The sequence below is a fragment of the Silurus meridionalis genome, chromosome 15 (assembly GCF_014805685.1).
Source record: "Silurus meridionalis isolate SWU-2019-XX chromosome 15, ASM1480568v1, whole genome shotgun sequence".
NCBI lineage: Eukaryota > Metazoa > Chordata > Actinopteri > Siluriformes > Siluridae > Silurus > Silurus meridionalis.
The window spans coordinates 9837452-9857627 of record NC_060898.1 but is presented as its reverse complement, the minus strand read 5'-3'; the positions used below and the strand labels follow the sequence as shown (position 1 = coordinate 9857627).

At 36.9% G+C, this 20176-nt stretch overlaps 1 protein-coding gene across 1 annotated transcript in view; it reads right to left on the bottom strand.

The window, feature by feature from the left end:
- sar1b (secretion associated, Ras related GTPase 1B) overlaps window positions 1–15352 on the bottom strand; it is a 34598-nt gene extending 19246 nt beyond the window's left edge. Inside the window, exons 1-3 of the mRNA XM_046867338.1 lie at window positions 15152–15352; window positions 3113–3188; window positions 2547–2666 (exon numbers count right to left, since the gene is read on the bottom strand). Coding sequence (XP_046723294.1) covers window positions 2547–2666; window positions 3113–3170 — 178 coding nt within the window. The 5' untranslated portion in view covers window positions 3171–3188; window positions 15152–15352. The remainder of the gene's footprint in view (window positions 1–2546; window positions 2667–3112; window positions 3189–15151) is intronic.
- Between the last annotated feature and the right edge of the window lie 4824 nt (window positions 15353–20176).

Genomic DNA, 20176 nt, shown 5'->3' with positions numbered 1-20176 from the left:
AAGTGCAGCGTGAGTCAAAATTTGATGGGCAAATGCAGGTGCAGTAGTTAAAATACACATGCGTGTGTGTGCGCGCGCACAATAAAACTTTTGCGGGAGCAGTCAGGAGCGGGACAGAACTAAAAAATCTATCCCGTGCAAGCCTCTAGTGCAAGGGTGGCCAACCCGCGGCTCTTTGGCTGGTTTCATGCGGCTCTTACGTTCATATCGAAGTTTGTGTGTGTTTGATTTTTAATGTGCGTGTTCGCTTTGCTTACGTATAATACGGTATTTTTAAGACTTAAATGAGCTTGCCCCTACTGGGAAACTTTGTGGTATATCAGACCTTGGCATGAGGCCAATCATAAATTACAGGGATGCACCGAGAATTTTCGGAAATACCCAAATCACCGAAACAACACGGCAGACACACAATTGTAATGACGCAATAAAAAAGCGCAGCCAGCACACAGCTATCTGGATAAGAGCAACATGTCAGCGGTGTGCGGAGAGCGATTTGCAAAACAAGCAATGCTGAAATTTCAAGAGGGGTTGTATCTGCAAAGAGTTTCTCCAAGTCGGGTTTAATTTATCACCTGAAATCCAAACATCCCGATTGCCATTCTAAATATGAGAAGAACGCGACGCAGAAAAGTAAAGTCAATCTGAGCATGCGCACTTCGTCTGTAGTGGACATTTTGAAAAGGCAGGAAAGTTTTCCAGTGATGGTGCCGAGGCAAAAGGCATAACACAAAAAATTATATATTTCATTGACTTTTGAATTGAATTTTCATTTCGGTGCATCCCTAAAATATTATCGTTGGTGTGGCCCTCTGACGCAATTCAGGTTTCTCATGTGGCCCCTTTTAAAAATTAATTGCCCACCCCTGCGGTATATTCATCTCACGCACATGCGCATTTGATGAAAATACCGTATTGAACTCAAGCGAAGTGAACACGCACATAAAAAAACAAACAAAGTCTGTGTTTTCTACCCTGAAACACGTGAAATCAAAGCATCGATCTGTTCTGACTGAAACCCATGTGAAAGAATTGCTTCGAGAAGCAACAACGGAATACGAGCCAGACTTGAAGGGAATTGTTCAAGGCAAGGAATGCCAAAAGTCCCACTAAGTAACATGCAGAGTAAAAGAAAAACACTATTGTAAATTATTATATATTTTTTGGTGGATTTGGTTAAACAGAGTTTGGCTGTGAGGCAGTGCAGTGTTCATTGTTGAAAATGACTGTCCTGTGGTCTTAGAACTGTAGGAGTCAATTTCTGTCATTATGTTGGTGTGTGACATTTACAATAAATCTGGAGGAAGGGATGGGTGATGTTCATGTGTGCCCATGTGTATGATGTGGCTCTTTGCGGTAACACAGTCAAAAATGTGGCTCTCGGTCTCTGACTGGTTGGCCACCCCTGCTCTAGTATGTGGCTTCAAATGCAGCACGCAGGGTAAAGGTGAGGTGTATGCATGTGGATATAAACAAATATCATTAGTAGCCATCACTATTCAATTCAGAGGATAAAGGCAAATTATCCACACTTTCCCCATCTGCAAGTTTTAAATTGGTCAGCATTTTTGCTTTTATCGAAGATAATGAGTGTGGTTGGGTCCTGATTTAATATTAAGCAATGTGTAATCTGCCTGCTATTGTTGAGGAGGCTGTAAATGTCAGATGTGTCAGACAGGTGTCATTTTCTGACATTACCATTCTGAACTATTTGTTCTGACATTAAAACATTATTTTGCACTTTACATTAAATTTTGATTGATTTAAAGTGTTTGACAGACACACACACACACACACACACACACACACACACACACACACACACACACACACACACACAGCTCCACTTGTTTCTCTTTTGTTGCTCTGCCCTCATGCCCGCTCACCAATTACTGCAATATATCACACACTTGTTAATACAAATTACATAGAGCTGTGTGATCCTGACCACTCTCTCTGGCTCTGCCCTCCATTTACAAACAAATGCTCAGCCATGCACCCGCTGTAACAAATACCTCAGGCCATGTTTTGCAGGAAAAACAGCTCTGCACGTGACCTAAAAATACCAACAGTGAAATATTAAGGTAGAAGCATCATGATATGGGTCTGTTTCTCTTTCAATTGTACTGGCATAAGATCAGTGTATATGATCAGAAAATTCTGTTGCCATCCTCTAGGATGATGAGGATAAGAATCTTAAAATAACTTCTTGACCTTCCAGTGGTACAATGATCCAAAACATACTGCAAGAAGACTCTGAATTGGTTCCATGGGAAGAAAATTTGGTTGTTAAATTAGTAAATCAATCACCAGACATAAACTCAATAGAGAATTTGGGTAAGGAACTAAATATCTAGATACGGCACCATATTTGTCAGGTGAGGCACATAATAATATTTATAATAAAAACTGACAAAAATACATTATTTGCTTTAATTTACTTTTCTTTAAAGAGATTTCCCTTAAATATATGAAACTTTAGATGTAAACATAAACTAAAAAAACCCAACCGAGTTACAGATTGTAATTTACAAATTAGAACTCACTTGGGTGTAAGGTGGGCACATGTTGCCCCAGACGATCATCTTTAAGCATATGCAGTAGTGTGGTCTTGCCAGCATTGTCCAAACCAAGAAATACCAGTTTACCTGATTTTTTGTACAGTCCTAAAACAAAAAGAACATTTTTTTTCAGAAAGAGTATGTGTACATAACATTTTGCCATTTATATGTACTGCCAAAGTCAAGCTATTATATATACACCGCCATCCCTGTAAACAATACATACAATAGATTGCCTTTTTTAGCTAAAGAAAATACAATAAAATTACATATTCCTGTTAAATAATGAAGTGTTTATTAAATATGGCACAGGTCTGCACCAATTTCAGGCTAGAATTATTACACGTCAATGATAGCTGAAACAACAATTTTTTTAATGGTCCCCTGGCAGAACTATGAAATAAAGGTAGATTGTGTATAATCTGCCTTTAGTGATTTCCACTGGCACATTAAAAAAAACAAGAACAAAAGCTCTTAAATGAGCTTTGCTTAAACTGTTAAAGAATGCAACAGTTAGAATAAACCTAGAAAGTTGAAAAAGAAAGTCTTACCTAGAAACTGCAGTACACTACTAAAACCACTATAAATCCAATCAAATATGAAGGACATATCCAGATCGGGTTAATCCTAAAACAGAGCAGGGAAAACAAACAAACAAAACTTAAAACCAAATTGAGCACGATAAAGTTTTTTTTTAAGTCAGGTACTAATTTTAAAAACAATGTACTTTTAAAAGTCAGTCAAGTTTTACCTACTCTGTTGAAACAGACACATTCCGAGAGATTTCTTATTACAAATTTCTGTGAAGGACCTCAATGTGTGCCTTCAAATTAATAAACTCTTAAGCTAATTGTAAATTACCTGTATAACACAACAAGCTTTTTATTTGTGTTGCTGTCAGGAGGCAAAAGGTGTGTTTCATAAGACATTCGTAAAAAAAATGATTCGTTAAAGGAACTGCTAATCCAGAAGAAAATCCTACCTCTGTTATCATAGCAAAAAACCTTCCATTTCAAATTGCTTTTACTCCTAAAGTGTCATATATATTAAAAGATGCGCAGAAACATTTAGCATCACAGCGAACATTCAGAATGCTCAAATTACAAATTAAATTCAAAAACTATTTACATTATATACAGAAACAAAAATCACACATTGGATCTAGATGAATGAAATATTCAGGTTGAAAAGCTAAACTCATTTACATTTTGTGATTTGATAAAATGATTAATGTTCAATGCTCAATGGAAATAAAAAAAATCCCAATGAAATTTCACCACAAAAATAAAAAAAATGCTTATAACAATGGACAATGTCTCAAAGCAGCTTTAGATAGATAAAGAGGATATAAAAAAAAAATTCCCTTTAATTTTAAGTTTCTCCCTAATGAGCAAGCCAGTGGTGATTGTGGCAAGGAAAAGCTCCCTTATATAACATGAGGAAAAATCCTTGAAAGGAACCAGACTCAGAATTGAATCAGTCCTCATCGACCATAACATGAGCCATTGTAGTAGATTGTTGATATTAATTTAATTTCAAATCCATCCTTAAAGTTCTTCATTTGCTTAGTAACTTCATGGATCTTAGGGCTGTTGGTGTTGAACCATTACCAGCTGCACAAAGTGGTCTCCAATTGAAAAAAAAAACGGTATCCACAGGATGTCGGGAGGAATTAGGCAGATCAGAAAAGAAGAAAGGGACAGGAACTCTGGTCACTACTGCCTTAATATTTTCTGGGATTTCGCTGATAACGATAACATCCCTCTGCTTTTTGGTTTCCATGACAGCCAAAGGAGATTGCTTTAGCCATATTCTTTCAATACATTTCAAGGACTTTTCTCCAGCCCCTTGATTGTTTCCACATATGGGTTAACACACACTCCAGTGACGGCTTGTGCATAGCGCACTTCCGGGTGCGAGCTGCATACCTGCCGGCAGAACTGTGCAGTACAAACAACTGCGTGGTTTTTTTTCATGCACATTTTTTTTTCAATCAATTTAATGTCACAAAAACAGAGTATATATATATATATATATATATATATATATATATATATATATATATATATATATATATATATATATATATACATATAAAAACATATACATAAACATATAATGTTTCTCATTATTCCATAAATGTTTAAAAACCCTGTTTAGTGTAATCAGGGTGCAGGTAGGGACTCCAGCAAGACTAGTTATGGCAGCATAACTAAAAGAGACATGAGGGATTTCTGAGATAAGAGAAGATCCGCCACACCACAGTCAACAAAACGAGTGAACGTGTGAGTGGGGGGATGACAGCATCAAAATATCCCAGCTCACTGAAACACTATTACCATAATCCCTTTAGCAGACCTGGAATAAAAACCTACTGACAAAAGGCTTAACCAAACAAATGTGTTTTCAGCCTAAACTGAAAAAGTTAATGATTTTGACATGGAAATAAATAATTTCTCTCTTGAATGGGAGCAAAACTTTAATTAATGATAAGTTATATTACAGTCCCTGACAAAAGTCTTGTTGCTTGTGTACAAAATGACCTGAAGTGCTGCTGAAATATATTTCTAATCAAGATTTGTTTTGTTTTTTTGTAACAGCTTTTGTAATAATGTTTCAGTGCAAAACGAAACTGTCAAAAAGTATTCTAATATTCACAGCTTGGTAAAGCCCATTAAATCAATTTTTGCAAAGACATAAGTGTTGTCGCCTTGTCATACGAGCTTCACCTGTGACTAATAATGGATCAATTAGGTCTCAGGTGTGTATAAAAAGAACCCCTGTACACTAGACCTTCACTACAACTGGACCTCTGCAAACATGCCTAAGATTCACCCTGAGACTAAAGTTTTGATTATCAAGAGGCTGAAGACCAGATCCACTGCTGATGTGGCAGACACCTTCAATGTGTCTCAGCTTCAAGTACAGAGGATAAAAAAATAAAAATTGAAGAGACTGGAAACGTTTTTTGAAAAGCCCAGGTCAGGCAGACCCCGCAAAACAACTGTTTAAGAGGACCGTTTGTTGGCTCAAAAATCCAGGGCAGTTTGTCAGATTCTGGCCAGAACAGTTTGTCGGATTCTGTCTCGAAATGGCCTCCATTGTCGAATCAGTGCCCAGAAGCCAGCACTAAACCAAAGACAATTGAAAAAACCTGTGGCGTTTGCCAAGGCCCACAGCCTGCTAAAAGGATGGACGCTGGAAAAGTGGCAGAAGGTGGATTTTTCAGATGAATATTTTGTTGAATTACACCATAGTCGCCACAAATATTGCAGGAGACCTACTGGAGCCCACATGGATCCGAGATTCACCCAGAAAACAGTGAAGTTTGATGGCGGAAAAATCATGGTCTGTGGTTACATCCAGTATGGGGGTGTGCAAGAGATCTGCAGGGTTGAAGGCAACATCAATAGTCTAAAATACCAAGAAATCTTAGCTCCCTCTTATATTCCCAACCATAAAAGAGGCCAAATTCTGGGCGAAGAAGATCAGGATGCTCCAGGATTGGCCAGCCCAGTCACCAGACATGAACATCACTGAGCATATGTGGGGTAGGATGAAAGAGGAAGCATGGAAGACGAAACCAAAGAATATTGATGAGGCATGCAAGACTGCTTTCTTTGCTATTCCTGATGACTTCATCAATAAATTGTATAAATCCTTGCCAAACCGCATGGATGCAGTCCTTCAAGCTCATGGAAGTCATACAAGATATTAAATTTGGATCTCACAGCACCACTACTTAATTTGCCGACATATTTTTGTATTTGCAGTAAATTTGTTCAATTTCTGTATAGGCGACAAAACTTTTGTCTTGCCAAAATTTGACCTTTCTGTATTGATTAAATGATAAATCTTTTTTTAGTAAAACTAATTTATTTTAGTGCATTAAACATCATTTGGGAGGGTTTTAGCTTTTCATATGAGCTATTTCTAACACCAATTGATTAATTAAAATACTTTTGTCAGGGACTGTATATTGCAACAGAATGACTGATAAAGGATTATTTATAAATTAGTTTGGAATAAAATTAATAGTCTGCCTGATAATCTTAATTTCTTCATTGAATAATTTTGTGAAATCAATACTGCCTAATGCATGTTAATGTGGTGCGTTTATTTCTAGTTAATTTTGCCACAGTACTAAATAAAAATCTAGGATTATGCTTGTTATCTTCTACAACCCCTGGCAAAAAGTATGGAATCACCCCTCTCAAAAGATGTTCTTTCAAATATTTAATTGTGTAAAAAAAAAACAAGCACATATATGCCACAAAACAATTTTCCCTCAACAATCCAAACTTCTGGCTGTATAAAACACTTATAAACACAACTGGTTTTACAGATCAAACAGAGGAAAAAAATATGGAATCACACAAATCTGAGGAACATTATATGGAATCACCAAATAAAAACACTACCAGTACTTTGTTGCACCACCTCTGGCTATTATAACAGCTTGAATTCTCTGAGGCATGGATTTAACTAATGACGAACAGTATACTTCATCAATCTGTCTCCAGCTTTGTCTTATTGCAGTTGCCAGATCAGCCTTGCAGGTTGGAGCCTTGTCGTGGACCATTTTCTTTAATTTTCACCACAGATTTTTAATTGGATTGAGGTCCGGACTATTTGTAGGCCATGCCATTGACTATATGATTATGTCTTTCCTGTAGGAATGTTTTCACAGGTTTTGCCCTATGGCACGATGCATTATCAACTGAAAAATTATGCTACCATCACCAAACATCCTTTCAATTGATGGAATAAGAAAAGTTTCCAAAATCTCAACATAAACTTGTGCATTTATAGTGCATTTATAATGATGGTTTTCGTTTGGCTTTTCTGTATGTAAATCCCATTTCTTTTAGGCGATTTCTTACAGTCTGGTCACAGACATTGACTCCATAGTTATCTCTATAGTTATCTTTCTTTGTTTTTTTCTTGTTTGTTTTTTTAAGTGTTTTATACAGCCAGAAGTTTGGATTGTTGAGTAAATAGTTTTGTGGCATATATGTGCTTGTTTTTTTCTACACAATTAAACATTTGAATGAACATCATCTGAGAGGGGTGATTCCATACTTTTTGCCAGGGGTTGTATAAGGGTAAAAAAAAAAAAATAATTATGACTGAAAACCATACCAGGTGACTATCGCACTACAATGATCGAGTTCTATGAGTATGTCAAGCTGTCATCAAAGCTATATGCAGCTTCTTTGAATACTTAATGTAAAATATAAAACATTTTGGTTTGTTTAACACTTTTTAGTTTAGTACACAATTCCATACATGTTCTTTCATAGATTGCACATTAATACTTAAGATATTCAATGTTGAAAATAATAATAATAAAAAATTATTTAATTATTTATTATTTAATAATGACAATGAATATTATATTTTGCACTAGAAATTGTGTATGTTTTACTCCCATCCAGCAATCTGTTCATCCTTTTTTCACATGGGAAAGACAATTAATTTATAACAGCCTTTTTAACACTTCACCAATATGCCATGATAAAGCTAATACTACATGGTGTGCATTTGTTAGTTAGAACAGCATAGAGGAAGTTTTATAACATGGCTTTCTGTGCATGGATTTAAAGCAAATTTTACAAAGATGGTACAGTTTGAACAACCTGTGCAGCCCTGGTGAATTCGATGAGTATTAAGGCAGTGCTAGATAACAATGGTGCTCACAAAAAATATTGACACTTTAGGCATGCTCACTTAGGGTGTACTAACTTTTGTTGCCAATTATTCAGACAATAATTGCTAAGATTTTTACAGTAAATCAGTACTGCTATGCAAGCTGCACATTGACTACTCTAAAAAATATACAAGTTTAATTTCTATAGTATTGTCTCTTGAGAAGGTACTAAATGTGAGGGGTCTATTCACTTTTGTGAAATACTAAGTGTATATATAGCTCTCTCATATTACATACATACATTTTATATATATGTAAAATATACATTTCTTGCAATTGTGACTTCATTTCTCGCAATTCTCAGTTTTTTTAGCCAATCGGGCAGCGTCACTCCCTCTGTAGTGCCAGATAGCTTGACACATTGAAAATTAAATAGGCTACAATTTAAAAGAATCAAACTAAGCCTCAGATTCCTGAAGAGAACTCAATCAGCTCTGGAGGAGATGGAACAAGACAGATGAAGCAGATGTGCCCTAAGTAATACAACAGCTTAAAACTGTAGGCCAACAACATGGTTACCCATTTATGCACCAGAAATGTTGAATGTTTATAAGAAAAGAAACTCTAACTTAGGCAAATTATTTTTTATTTTCTCAACACCCCATTTTTGGGACTCTTAGCTTAAAATTACCTACATAAATTTAAATGTTAACAGTTCCCCTCACAACAATGTGCCACATACACAATTTAGAATTCTTTGGAAAGAAGACCCTTTGGGCATTACTATTCATCATCTAGAATTGATATTGCTCAAACAACTAAGTTATAGACACTGAATGAACTTGAATAAACATTTCCTGCATTGAAAGTTTAAGTTTAAATAAGGCAAATTAAATGTTGCCGCATAGAGGAGGTAGGTGGAGGACGTTTTTATCTTTGGGTTCTTTGGATCTCGGCATAATGTCTAGCTTCTGATGATCTTTTGGAGGACCACAAAGGTGCATGCACTGCTAAAGTTGAGACTCCGCCTTCAGAACAGGGAACAAGACAGCCTTAACAACAGCAAGGGCCAAACTGTCCCAAGGCGTCAGAGAGGCGAAGCGCTCATATGCCAAGAGAATCCACGGCCACTTCCAGGACAGCAGACACACCCGGCATATGTGGCAGTGCTTTCAGGCAATCACAAACTACTAGACAACTTCACCTGATTCACCTCCTCCCTCCCAGATGCGCTGAACGACTTCTATGGCCAGGTGTGAGTTGCAGAAAAATGTGGTCGCAAGAAAGACCACCCCTCCTCCCAACGATCAGGTGCTCTGCCTAACCAGGGCTGAACGGAGGAAAACTCTATGCATTTGTAACCCATAGAAGTCACACCCATCATAATGAAGTGCTTCTAGAGGCTTGTTCTGAGGCACATCAAGACCTAGCTACCATCCTCACTGGAAATGCAGTTCTTGATCTTTAGCAGCATCTTAAACAGCTAAATCACTGCCTGGTTTGGGAACTGCACAGTCTTGGATCGCAAAAGGACAGCCGAAAAGATCATTGGAGTTTCTCTAACAGCATTGTGGACGAACAACCCCCTACCCCCCCTATTTTTTTTTTTTTTTTTACTTAAAAAAAAAATGAAAAAGGAATAATTTGTTTTGTTTGGTTTTCATTAACCTGATTTATTTTTTTTTTAATTCAAAATAAAGTTTAAACATCAAAAGAAACCACAAACTAACAATTAGGTCTTAAATGCAAGTAAATTAAAACAACTGATAGGGTACCACAACTAGACTTCTATTCTCTCTATTTATGAACTTGATGCTATTTGATTTTATTGATTCAGAACTTGATATTTCAATAAATTATACATTTATAAATTTGAAGCATTTTATTATAATTTTTGGGGTGATGTAAGACAGGTGGGCTTGAAAATCCAACCGCCATTTAAGTGGGGAATGGCAGAAAAAGAACCACTGTGTTACACTATGCAGGGCATTACCAAGCACAGATTGACAAAGATGCATTCATTTCCTGCAAAGATTTTATTTCGATGGAAGAGTCAGACCGATTTGTGTAAAGTTTTCTCCAGCACATCCCAAAGATTCTCAATGAAGTTAAATTTCATACTCTTTGGTGGCTAAAGAATCCCAATATAAATAAATCAACAGTCTAGAATCTTTATAGTAGGTTAAAAAAAACCCAGAATAACACAAGGTTATAAATGTATTTGATAGAGTGAAATAAGTACTTGATCCGATACGAACCAGCAAGAATTCTGACTCTCAGACCCAATTTAGTCCTGTCCCTTAAGAAAGATAAGACAGTAAACCCCTAATAATTTGCGGTTCGGAACTCGCAGCTCTGAAAATTTGCAGGATCTCATTTGGAACCTAACTAACAGGAGGTTGCGGGTTATCTTAAAAAAGGCGGAACCGAGTGACCAGGAAGGTGGGCAAGACCGTGGGCAAGACCAGAGTTGTTAAAGGAAGTCAGGGACAAAATTGTAGACTTCAGATGGGCCTGTTCATGTGCATTCTTGAGCATTTCTTTTTCCCAAGCCTTCCCTGAATGATTTAGGTGTTCATTGGGAAATTCAGCCAAATTGAGCAGAGAGACCTCGGTGTGTTAAGAAAATAAAAAATAAACCTTCCATAAAAATTCTAGACTGTTAATTTCTTTGTAAGGGGTTAAATTTACAAAATCAGCAGAGGATCAAATAATTATTTCCCCCACTGTATGACCTTTTTCTATTGCTCCAGAGTCTAATCTCTGCTTAGTTAAATCTAGGTTGTGACTTTTTTGGTCAGGAAATGGTTCTTGGACACATATCAGAAAAGATGCATTTGCTTAACTCTGAGCTTTACAAACTCTCTGGATTCACTGCCATATTTTTTTGACTTTTTGCAGCCATCAGATTCAAGATTCATTTTGTTTGTACTTAAAACATTACATTTCCGCAGTTTAAGCATAATGATGGGATTATAAGATTTGCAAATCATTACATTCTATTTTATTTACATTTTAGTCACAACGTTTTTGGAATTGGGTTTGTAAATTATTACCTACTACAGTAAAGTTAGCAACAACAATGGTAATAGCAAACTACACAATATTCAACAATACAGATTTTGAGGCTTCTAAGATATTAAAGTCTGATTAAGATGAACAAAAAAAAGAAGAAAGCTAATTACAGAGAATGTACAGTTACTGTACAACTCATTGCAAGTTATCTAGTCAGCTACCTGAGAGCCAACAATAAGTAGGAGTTTTTTTCCCAGATAAAAGAAAGAAAGAAAGAAAGAAAAAAAAAAAAAAAAAAAGAAAGAAATTATATATTATCATTTAGCAATACAGTAATAAGTAAATAATTTTACATTTATAAAACTTATAAAAACTACTAAGAACACCTGGTTGATTCAAGGCTGTGCCAATATTACAGTGCTGTGAAAAAGATTTTCTTTGCATATTTGCCACACTTAAATGATACAGATCATCAAGCAAATTACCATTACACAAAGATAACCAGAGTATAAACAAAATGGAGTTTTTAAAATGCTAAAAGATCTCAAAAAGCAACACAATGCCATGATGCAAAGAAATTCAAGAACAGATGAGAAGCAATGTAATTGACATGTATCAGTCTGGAAAGGGTTACAAAGCCATTCCATTTTCTAAGGTTTAGAGACTCCTGCTAACTTCTGTGGAAACCATTGTCCACAAATGTAAAAAACTGGAACAATGGTGAACCTTTCCAAGGTCAGCCTATCAAAATTACTACAAGTATACAATGACAACTCATTCAGAAGTTCATAAAATAACCCAGAGCAACAAATAAACTAAACAACTACAGAACTATAGACCTCATCTCCTTCAGTTCAGGTCAGTGTTTATTAGTCAACAATAAAGAGAGACCACTTTTCCAAAAATGGCCACTTTTTAAAACACATGCATCTTTTTACATCTGGTGTAGAACTAACAGCTTTTAATAATAAAGAAAATCATACAAACAGTCAAACAAACTCCTGAATGAGAACGTTTAACCACCAATTCATGACCGCATGCTCAAACACACTTGGGTTATGCAACTAGACAATGATCTAAAACACAACAGCAATTCCAGCTCTCAATGGCTCAAAAAACATCATTATTTTCACATTGGGACAGGCAGTTGGGCAGCTTTTTGCCCCTAGAAATAAATATAATTATTTAAAAATGGGTAATGTGAAGGACATGTATGAGGACAGTGTGACAGCAGTGAAGTGTGCAGTAGAAACAACAGACTGGTTCAACGTGGAGGTTGGACTGCATTAAGGATCGGCTCTGAGCCCTTTCCTGTTTGCAGTGGTAATGGACAGGTTGACAGACAAGGTCAGACAGGAGTCTCCATGGACTATGATGTTTGCAGATGATATTGTGATTTGTGGTGAGAGTAGGGAGCAGGTTCGAAGGGCCCAGAGAGGTGGAGAGACGTGCATGAGAAAAGGGGAATGAAGTTCAATAGGAGTAAGACAGAGTACATGTGTGTGGATGAGCGGGAGGGCAGTGGTGGAGGAGTTCAGGTACCTGGGGTCAACAGTGCAAAGTTATGTGTAGTAGTGTGTGTTAGGGAAGTAAAGAAAAGAGTGCAGGCAGGGTGGAGTGGGTGGAGAAGAGTGGCAGGAGTGATTTGTGATAGAAGAGTATCTGCAAGAGAAAAAGGGAAAGTTTATAGGACTGTGGTGAGACCTGCAATGTTGTATGGTTTAGAGACAGTGGCATTGACTAAAAGATAGGAGGTGGAGCTGGAGGTAGCAGAGCTGAAGATGTTTTCATTGGGAGTAATGAGGATTAACGGGATTAGAAATGAGTTAATTAGAGGGACAGCGCATGTAAGACGTTTTGGAGACAAGGTGAGGGGGGCGCAAGTGGTTGGGATGGTGATGGTTTGGACATGTGCAGAGGAGGAACATGGTGTATATCGGTAGGAGAATGCTGAGGATGGAGCCACCAGGAAGGAGGAATAGAGGAATCCCAATGAGGAGGTTTATGGATGTGTTGAGGGAAGACATTTAGGTAGTTGGGTTGAAAGAGGCAGATGTTGAGGACAGGGGGGTATGGAGAAGGATGATCCGCTGTGGCGACTCATAATGGGAGAAGCCAAAAGAAGAAGAAAAAAAGTGCAACATTAAAATTTGCTCGATAAACTGAATCATTTAAAAGTGCCAAAAAAATTAATAAATTAATCAAGAAGGAGCAAATACTTTTTTACAGTAAGCGGTAAGTATTACTGCACTCTTATTGACTACGTCAGGGGGGCCAACCCGCGGCTCGCGAGCCGCATGCGGCTCTTTGGCTGGTTTCATGCGGCTCTTACGTTCATATCGAAGTTTGTGTTTGTTTGTTTTTTTAAAGTGCGTGTTCGCTTCGCTTGAGTTTAATGCGGCATTTTAAGACTTAAATGAGCTTGCCCCTACTGGGAAACTTTGCGGTATATCAGACGAAACACAATTGTAATGACGCAATAAAAAAGCGCAGCAGCACACGGTTATCTGGATAAGAGCAACATGTCTGCGGTGTGCGAAGAGCAATTTGCAAAACATGCAATGCTGAAATTTCAAGAGGGGGTGTATCTGCAAAGAGTTTCTCCAAATCGGGTTTAATTTATCACCTGAAATCCAAACATCCCGATTGCCATTCTAAATATGAGAAGAACGCGGCGCAGAAAAGTAAAGTCAATCCGAGCATGCACACTCCGTCTGTAGAGGACGTTTTTGAAAAGGCAGGAAAGTTTTCCAGTGATGGTGCCAAGGCAAAAGGCATAACACAAAAAATTATGGATTTCATTGCCTTTTGAATTGAATTTTCATTTCGGTGCATCCCTAAAATATTATCGTTGGTGTGGCCCTCTGACACAATTCAGGTTTCTCATGTGGCCCCTTGTAAAAATTAATTGCCCACCCCTGCGGTATATTCATCTCACGCACATGCGCATTTAACGAAAATACCGTATTAAACTCAAGCGAAGTGAACACGCACATAAAAAAACAAACAAAGTCTGTGTTTTCTACCCTGAAACACGTGAAATCAAAGCATCGATCTGTTCTGACTGAAACCCATGTGAAAGAATTGCTTCGAGTGGCAACAACGGAATACGAGCCAGACTTGAAGGGGATTGTTCAAGGCAAGGAATGCCAAAAGTCCCACTAAGTAACATGCATAGTTAAAGAAAAACACTATTGTAAATGATTATATTTTTGTTTGTGGACTTGGTTAAACAGAGTTTGTGTGTGTGAGACAGTGCAGTGTTCATTGTTGAAAATGACTGTCCTGTGGTCTTAGAACTGTAGGAGGCAATTTCTGTCATTATGTTGGTGTGTGACATTTACAATAAATCTGGCTAAGGACAGGTGTGTGTGTGTGTGTGTGTGTGTGTGTGTGTGTGTGTGTGTAAGAGGAAGTTATGGGTAATGTTCATATGTGCCCATGTGTATGATGTGGCGCTTTGCGGTAACACAGTAAAAAATGGTTGGCCAGCCCTGGACTACGTGATACTGTATGACTTTTCGTCTAGTCTGTATTACTATTAGTTTAGTTACAATAATTATCCTTCTACATATCCTTCATAGCCCAATATCATTAGCAAGTGAGAAGTACATACGTGTGCGACAGAGTAAACAAAAATAGATGTATAATTTAATACACATTAAAATCAACATAACACGTATAAACCAAAATTATATCGCATATTATATTTAATTATCTAATTCATTAGCAGTTACATCAAACACCGTTCGTCGCTTAAGAATACGATAAGCAATTATTATTACAACTATCAATTGAAGCATATTTGATAAAGTTTGCATGACACAAATTTAATCAAGCTGTGCTAATATACAGATGAGTTTAAATAAAAATAAAAAAATAAAACCCGGCATTGTTAACCACGCTTAACAGGTATAACGCATACCTTGTATCTATTATGTTGATGCCCAGCTGATTGTTACAGACAGAAATTGAAAATTCCTTCTTTTAATTCGAGTAACCGTAGTAAACGTGCGCTTCTCTGCTTTAGCGTATTACTAACACAGCCACGACACACAGCAATGGCTGACTTGAAATGGCCCTGGCAGACCTAGCCGCTTCCTGTTTGTGTTACAAGTTAATCCATCCGGCGGGGGCACCGTCCCTGGGTAGCCGAACAAACATAATAAAAATATGAATTTATATGTAACTATAGTAATTCAACCATAAAACTCGGTTAAATTATTTTGAGGTAGTATACATATGCTCTAATGACTATGTAGTGAGGTTACGTAATACATATTGCTGAAAAAAAGATACATTCATTAAAATAATTATTTCAAAATAAAACAAATGGATCACAAAAAATGTTCGCAGTGTCAGTACTTATGCTTGTAAAAAATAATTGTAATTTTTCTAGATTCACCTATTTTTTGTAATGCAAATGGCAGTTGGGCTTTCAGCAAAAAAAAAAAAAAACTAAATTAGTTTCCAGTACGCATATATAAAGCTAGCGCCGGAAATGCCACGTGAATATCAAACTGTAGACACGTAGTGATGCATGAAGCTGAGACGAAAGCCGCCCAGTGCTTATAATATACCTGTAACGTGAAAGCAACATGGTGTGGTTATGGATGTAAATTCTTAAAGTATTATAATTCTCTTCAAAATAGCTGACAAAAAGTAGAGCTAAAAAGAGAATATATAATCTATCAGAGCTGATTAGTAAGTATTAAAAAGAAAAAAAGTTACCTCAATTTTGTGATGTATACTCGCACTGAACATTAAAAAAGAGCAACCTAAGAGAAACCTAAAGGAAGCATTCATGACCATATATATATATATATATATATATATATATATATATATATATATATATATATATATATATACACACACACAGTGAAACCCGGTTATGTCGATGTCCTAGGGGGTCGCCAAAAAGCATCGAGGTAACCGATGATCGAGATAAACGAAAATCAAAATGGCGGCAATATATTAACGTGCTTGAAATTTCTTTATGTACATGATGTGCGTTAATAAATGAGAATGTGCATGCACGTGTTTTTGAAGGTTTTTTTTACACAACAGCGTTGTCGCGATTTGTTTGATGAAGGCATGCTATAAAAATACATACAGTACATGTTTATCTGTCAGGAATCCACCTGCCACGCCCCCTTCGGCCCCATTCAGCGTGTCAGGTGCTTTCTCGGCCGCTTTCTCTGAAGCTCGGCTTCAAACGCGCACATATAGTGCTCGTTTAGCATCATCACCAGCTCCTATTTAAACTTCCACACTCTCACTGTCCGTTATTGTTGGTATATGTTGGTTCACGGCGGTCGTTGTTATCGCGCATGCGTATCCCGGTACGTGCCTTCCCACCGGCACTCTCTCAACGGCTGCGCTTTTCTTCCCAAAGCGCACCGCGGATTCCCCTGATCCTGGCGTTGTTAATTCTATGCTTTAGCTGCTCATCCCACGTTTCGCGCCGCCAAGCGCAGCTTTTGCCTCCCGTTCATCGCATAACATTTAACAACAAAAGGCATATGTGCACTAACTAACAGCAGAGATTCACCAGTATACAATACAACACCTGTAGCATCTGTAAGCCTTGATTTTTCCGCTACTTCCGCTAATTCTTCTGCGGCTGCACCGAGATAACCGACTTTAAATGGCAAATCCCCCCCCCCTTGTGCTCGAGATATTAGGGTTCGGCGACATAAAAAAAGGCGACATAACCGATAAAAAATGCTTAGAAAAAGCGAGAATTTGGCGGTTCCACTTCAAAAACGTCGACTTAATAGGGTTTCGAGGTAACCGAGGGCGAGATAACGGGTTCCACTATGTATATATATATATATATATATATATATATATATATATATATATATATATATATATATATATATATACGTATGTATATATATATATATATATATATATATATATATATCTATATCTATATCTATATATATATATATATATATACGTATGTATATATATATATATATATATATATATATATATATATATATATATATATATATATATATATATATATATATATATATATATATATATATATATATATATATATATATATATATATACACATACATATATATATATATATATATATATATATATATATATATATATATATATATATATATACAGTGGAATCCGCTTATCTCGACCTCGGTTAACTTGACAACTTAACCAACTTAACCAACTTAACCAACTTTACCAATTCAACTTAACCAATAGTTGTTTTTTTTTACATTCTGCAGAAATATCATGTCTGCCAGACTCAGAGTTATGCTGCAATCAGGAATACATTTGACTGTAGAAGAATAGAAGCATATTGTACAAGAGACTTTTGCAATTAAACAAGATTTAAGTTGTCAGTTTCAGGACCAAGATTTAAATTTTCAGTTTTTCACTGTCAATTAAACTGATGAAATAAAGGACAAGAAACACCCTGAAGGGCACCATCAAGGGGGTTCTTTCTGAACCAGTGCTCACAAACATTTCAGGATTCTTCAAGTGATCAAGGAATCCAGGACAGTTATTGAAAGATGCTGAGTCCAGCAATACCACAATTCTGTTTTCTCCAGGGAGCACCTCTTCCCTTCATTCTGTGTCATGGCCAGCTCAGTTTGAGATACTGTTAGATTTTTATCATGCCCAAACAAAAGTTAATTCTTGGACAAGTTTTCTATACAATCTACGATGCCTGTGGTGCCTTTTCTGATCAGGAAAGAATCACACACCACACAAAATGGAGCATATATTCTTCATTTTATTGCAGATAACAGACAGGTACATATACACACTGGAAAAACTTGAGTTAAAACTGTTCCTGATTGGTTAAGAAAACATAGTAACCAAAGATGTGTGAGTTCAGACAAGGACTTTCTGTGTACCTTACATACTCACATTGTAAAGATCCTATAGACACTGAACAGACAACATAGGAGTGTGTTAAGAGAACTAGTGTGAGGCCCATCTTAATACTAACAGATACCTACCTCCTCCCTTGACACTGAGCTCATTCTACAAACAGCAATTAAAGCTTACAGAACAGCCAGAATATTGCTTTACAATCCTGCAGTCAAATCCAACATTCTTGACAAACTAGCAGAGAGCAACTTTGTATACACCACCTATCCTTCAAGTGCACAAGAGGGAGCAGGTTGCAGGTTATGAGTACAAGAGGAGAGACAACAACAAAATCATTAATGACAAGATGGCAAAAACCTTTCTCAGGTATGTTGAACATTTTAATAATTATCTGTTTACTTTTGTTGCTTTGTGCCAAGTGCTTTGTCTGACAAGGTGGCAGTAACAGGGCATTTGCTGAAACTAAGCTGTTAACTTAAAACATGCACTTCAGTGAACTCTCATCTGGTGCAGCATTCCTTGCCAGATATCATGCCACTGCATTTTACTTGGTGTAGCGTCTGGCACAGGTCATTTAGATTTAATGTCCCAGGCATTCCTTTTAACCTATGACATCTACATCTCAATCAAAAGGTGAAACTTTTATTGGGGGTGGTGTATCCCACAGTGTCACACTCCCCCAGACACGAAACAGGACCAAACCCTGAACTCTTGTTTAGTTTACAGGGACCCTTAAAACAATAAACTCATAAAACTCATGAAACAATCCAAACTCGAAACTCGATCCAGCATGGCTGCTTGTGACAAACACACACAACTGGCTCCAGAACGTTTGGATTTTACCACAAGACAGATAACCCCCTTTGCAGATTCTCTGTTTGACCCTCACCCTCACCCACACACACACACACACACACACACATACACACACACTGGCACACACACACACACACACACACACACACACACACACACACACACACACACACGGGAACATTCCTTTTCCTAATAAAACAAAATAAATAAGATGCTCCACATCCCACGACATTAACCTATACCCTGTATGTATCTCCTTCCCATTTATAGTGGTACTCTAAAAGTCTTATTCTTGTAACCCTGTTTTAATGTTGTCCCTTCTTTTTGATTTCAAAGTTGATTTAACATTATCTTCACTTTATTCTTTCTTTCCTAACAAGGGTTCATTGTATACATCAGAATACAACATTGTATCAACATCAGTTATACTTTAATTACCGATCTCTGTATGTTAATTTACCCCTGTTCTAATGCTGTAATTTCCCTTTATGTTTAGTATCCAAATGACCACAAAATTAACTGTTACTTATTTTTTAAACAATGGTGCATTTTATTTGATCATGAAAGGTACCATACCGTCTTAATACACTTTGGATAAAACTTTAAAGTCCTCCAAAGCAAGTATAGCCCGGAAACCATGCCCACTAATTGAACCCAACTAATCAATGTTTAGTCTACCGCATCCGGACTCTTGTGCAACAAGTCAATGGAAGTAACCGGTTTACCAACTAATTAAGATGCGTGTTAAGTTTGAACCCCTTAATATTAAGGCGAATTAAAATTTCCGTGACGATTTCTCAGTTAGGATGTGATTAATTTGAGGTTTAAGCTGCCTTTCCTTCTGTTCTCTCCTTGCTTCTTTTCCTTTCTCTTCCTCCTTTCCTAATTTTAACTTTCGTTTATTTTGTTTTCATTTTTGATTTCTTTTATTTCTTTAGTTTTTTGTGTAGCTAGCTTTATGTGTGTTTGTCTCATTCATTAAACGCTGTATTTGTCATAAGTGATTGTCTCTGAGTGCCACAATTATAAGGTTCCTGCAACATTCAAACTGAACTACATGCTCTATTAATTGTACGGCATAAAGTAAAGGGGGGTTGCGTCTTTCTCGACCGGGGAGATACCTCTTTTATAGAATTAATATAAAATTATACTGTCTGTTCGCCGGACGAACAGACCAATAAGTGTAACGTTAATTCCATTACCGTCAATTCAACTTAATTTAAATATTTAGGAGTAACTATAATCCGTTATA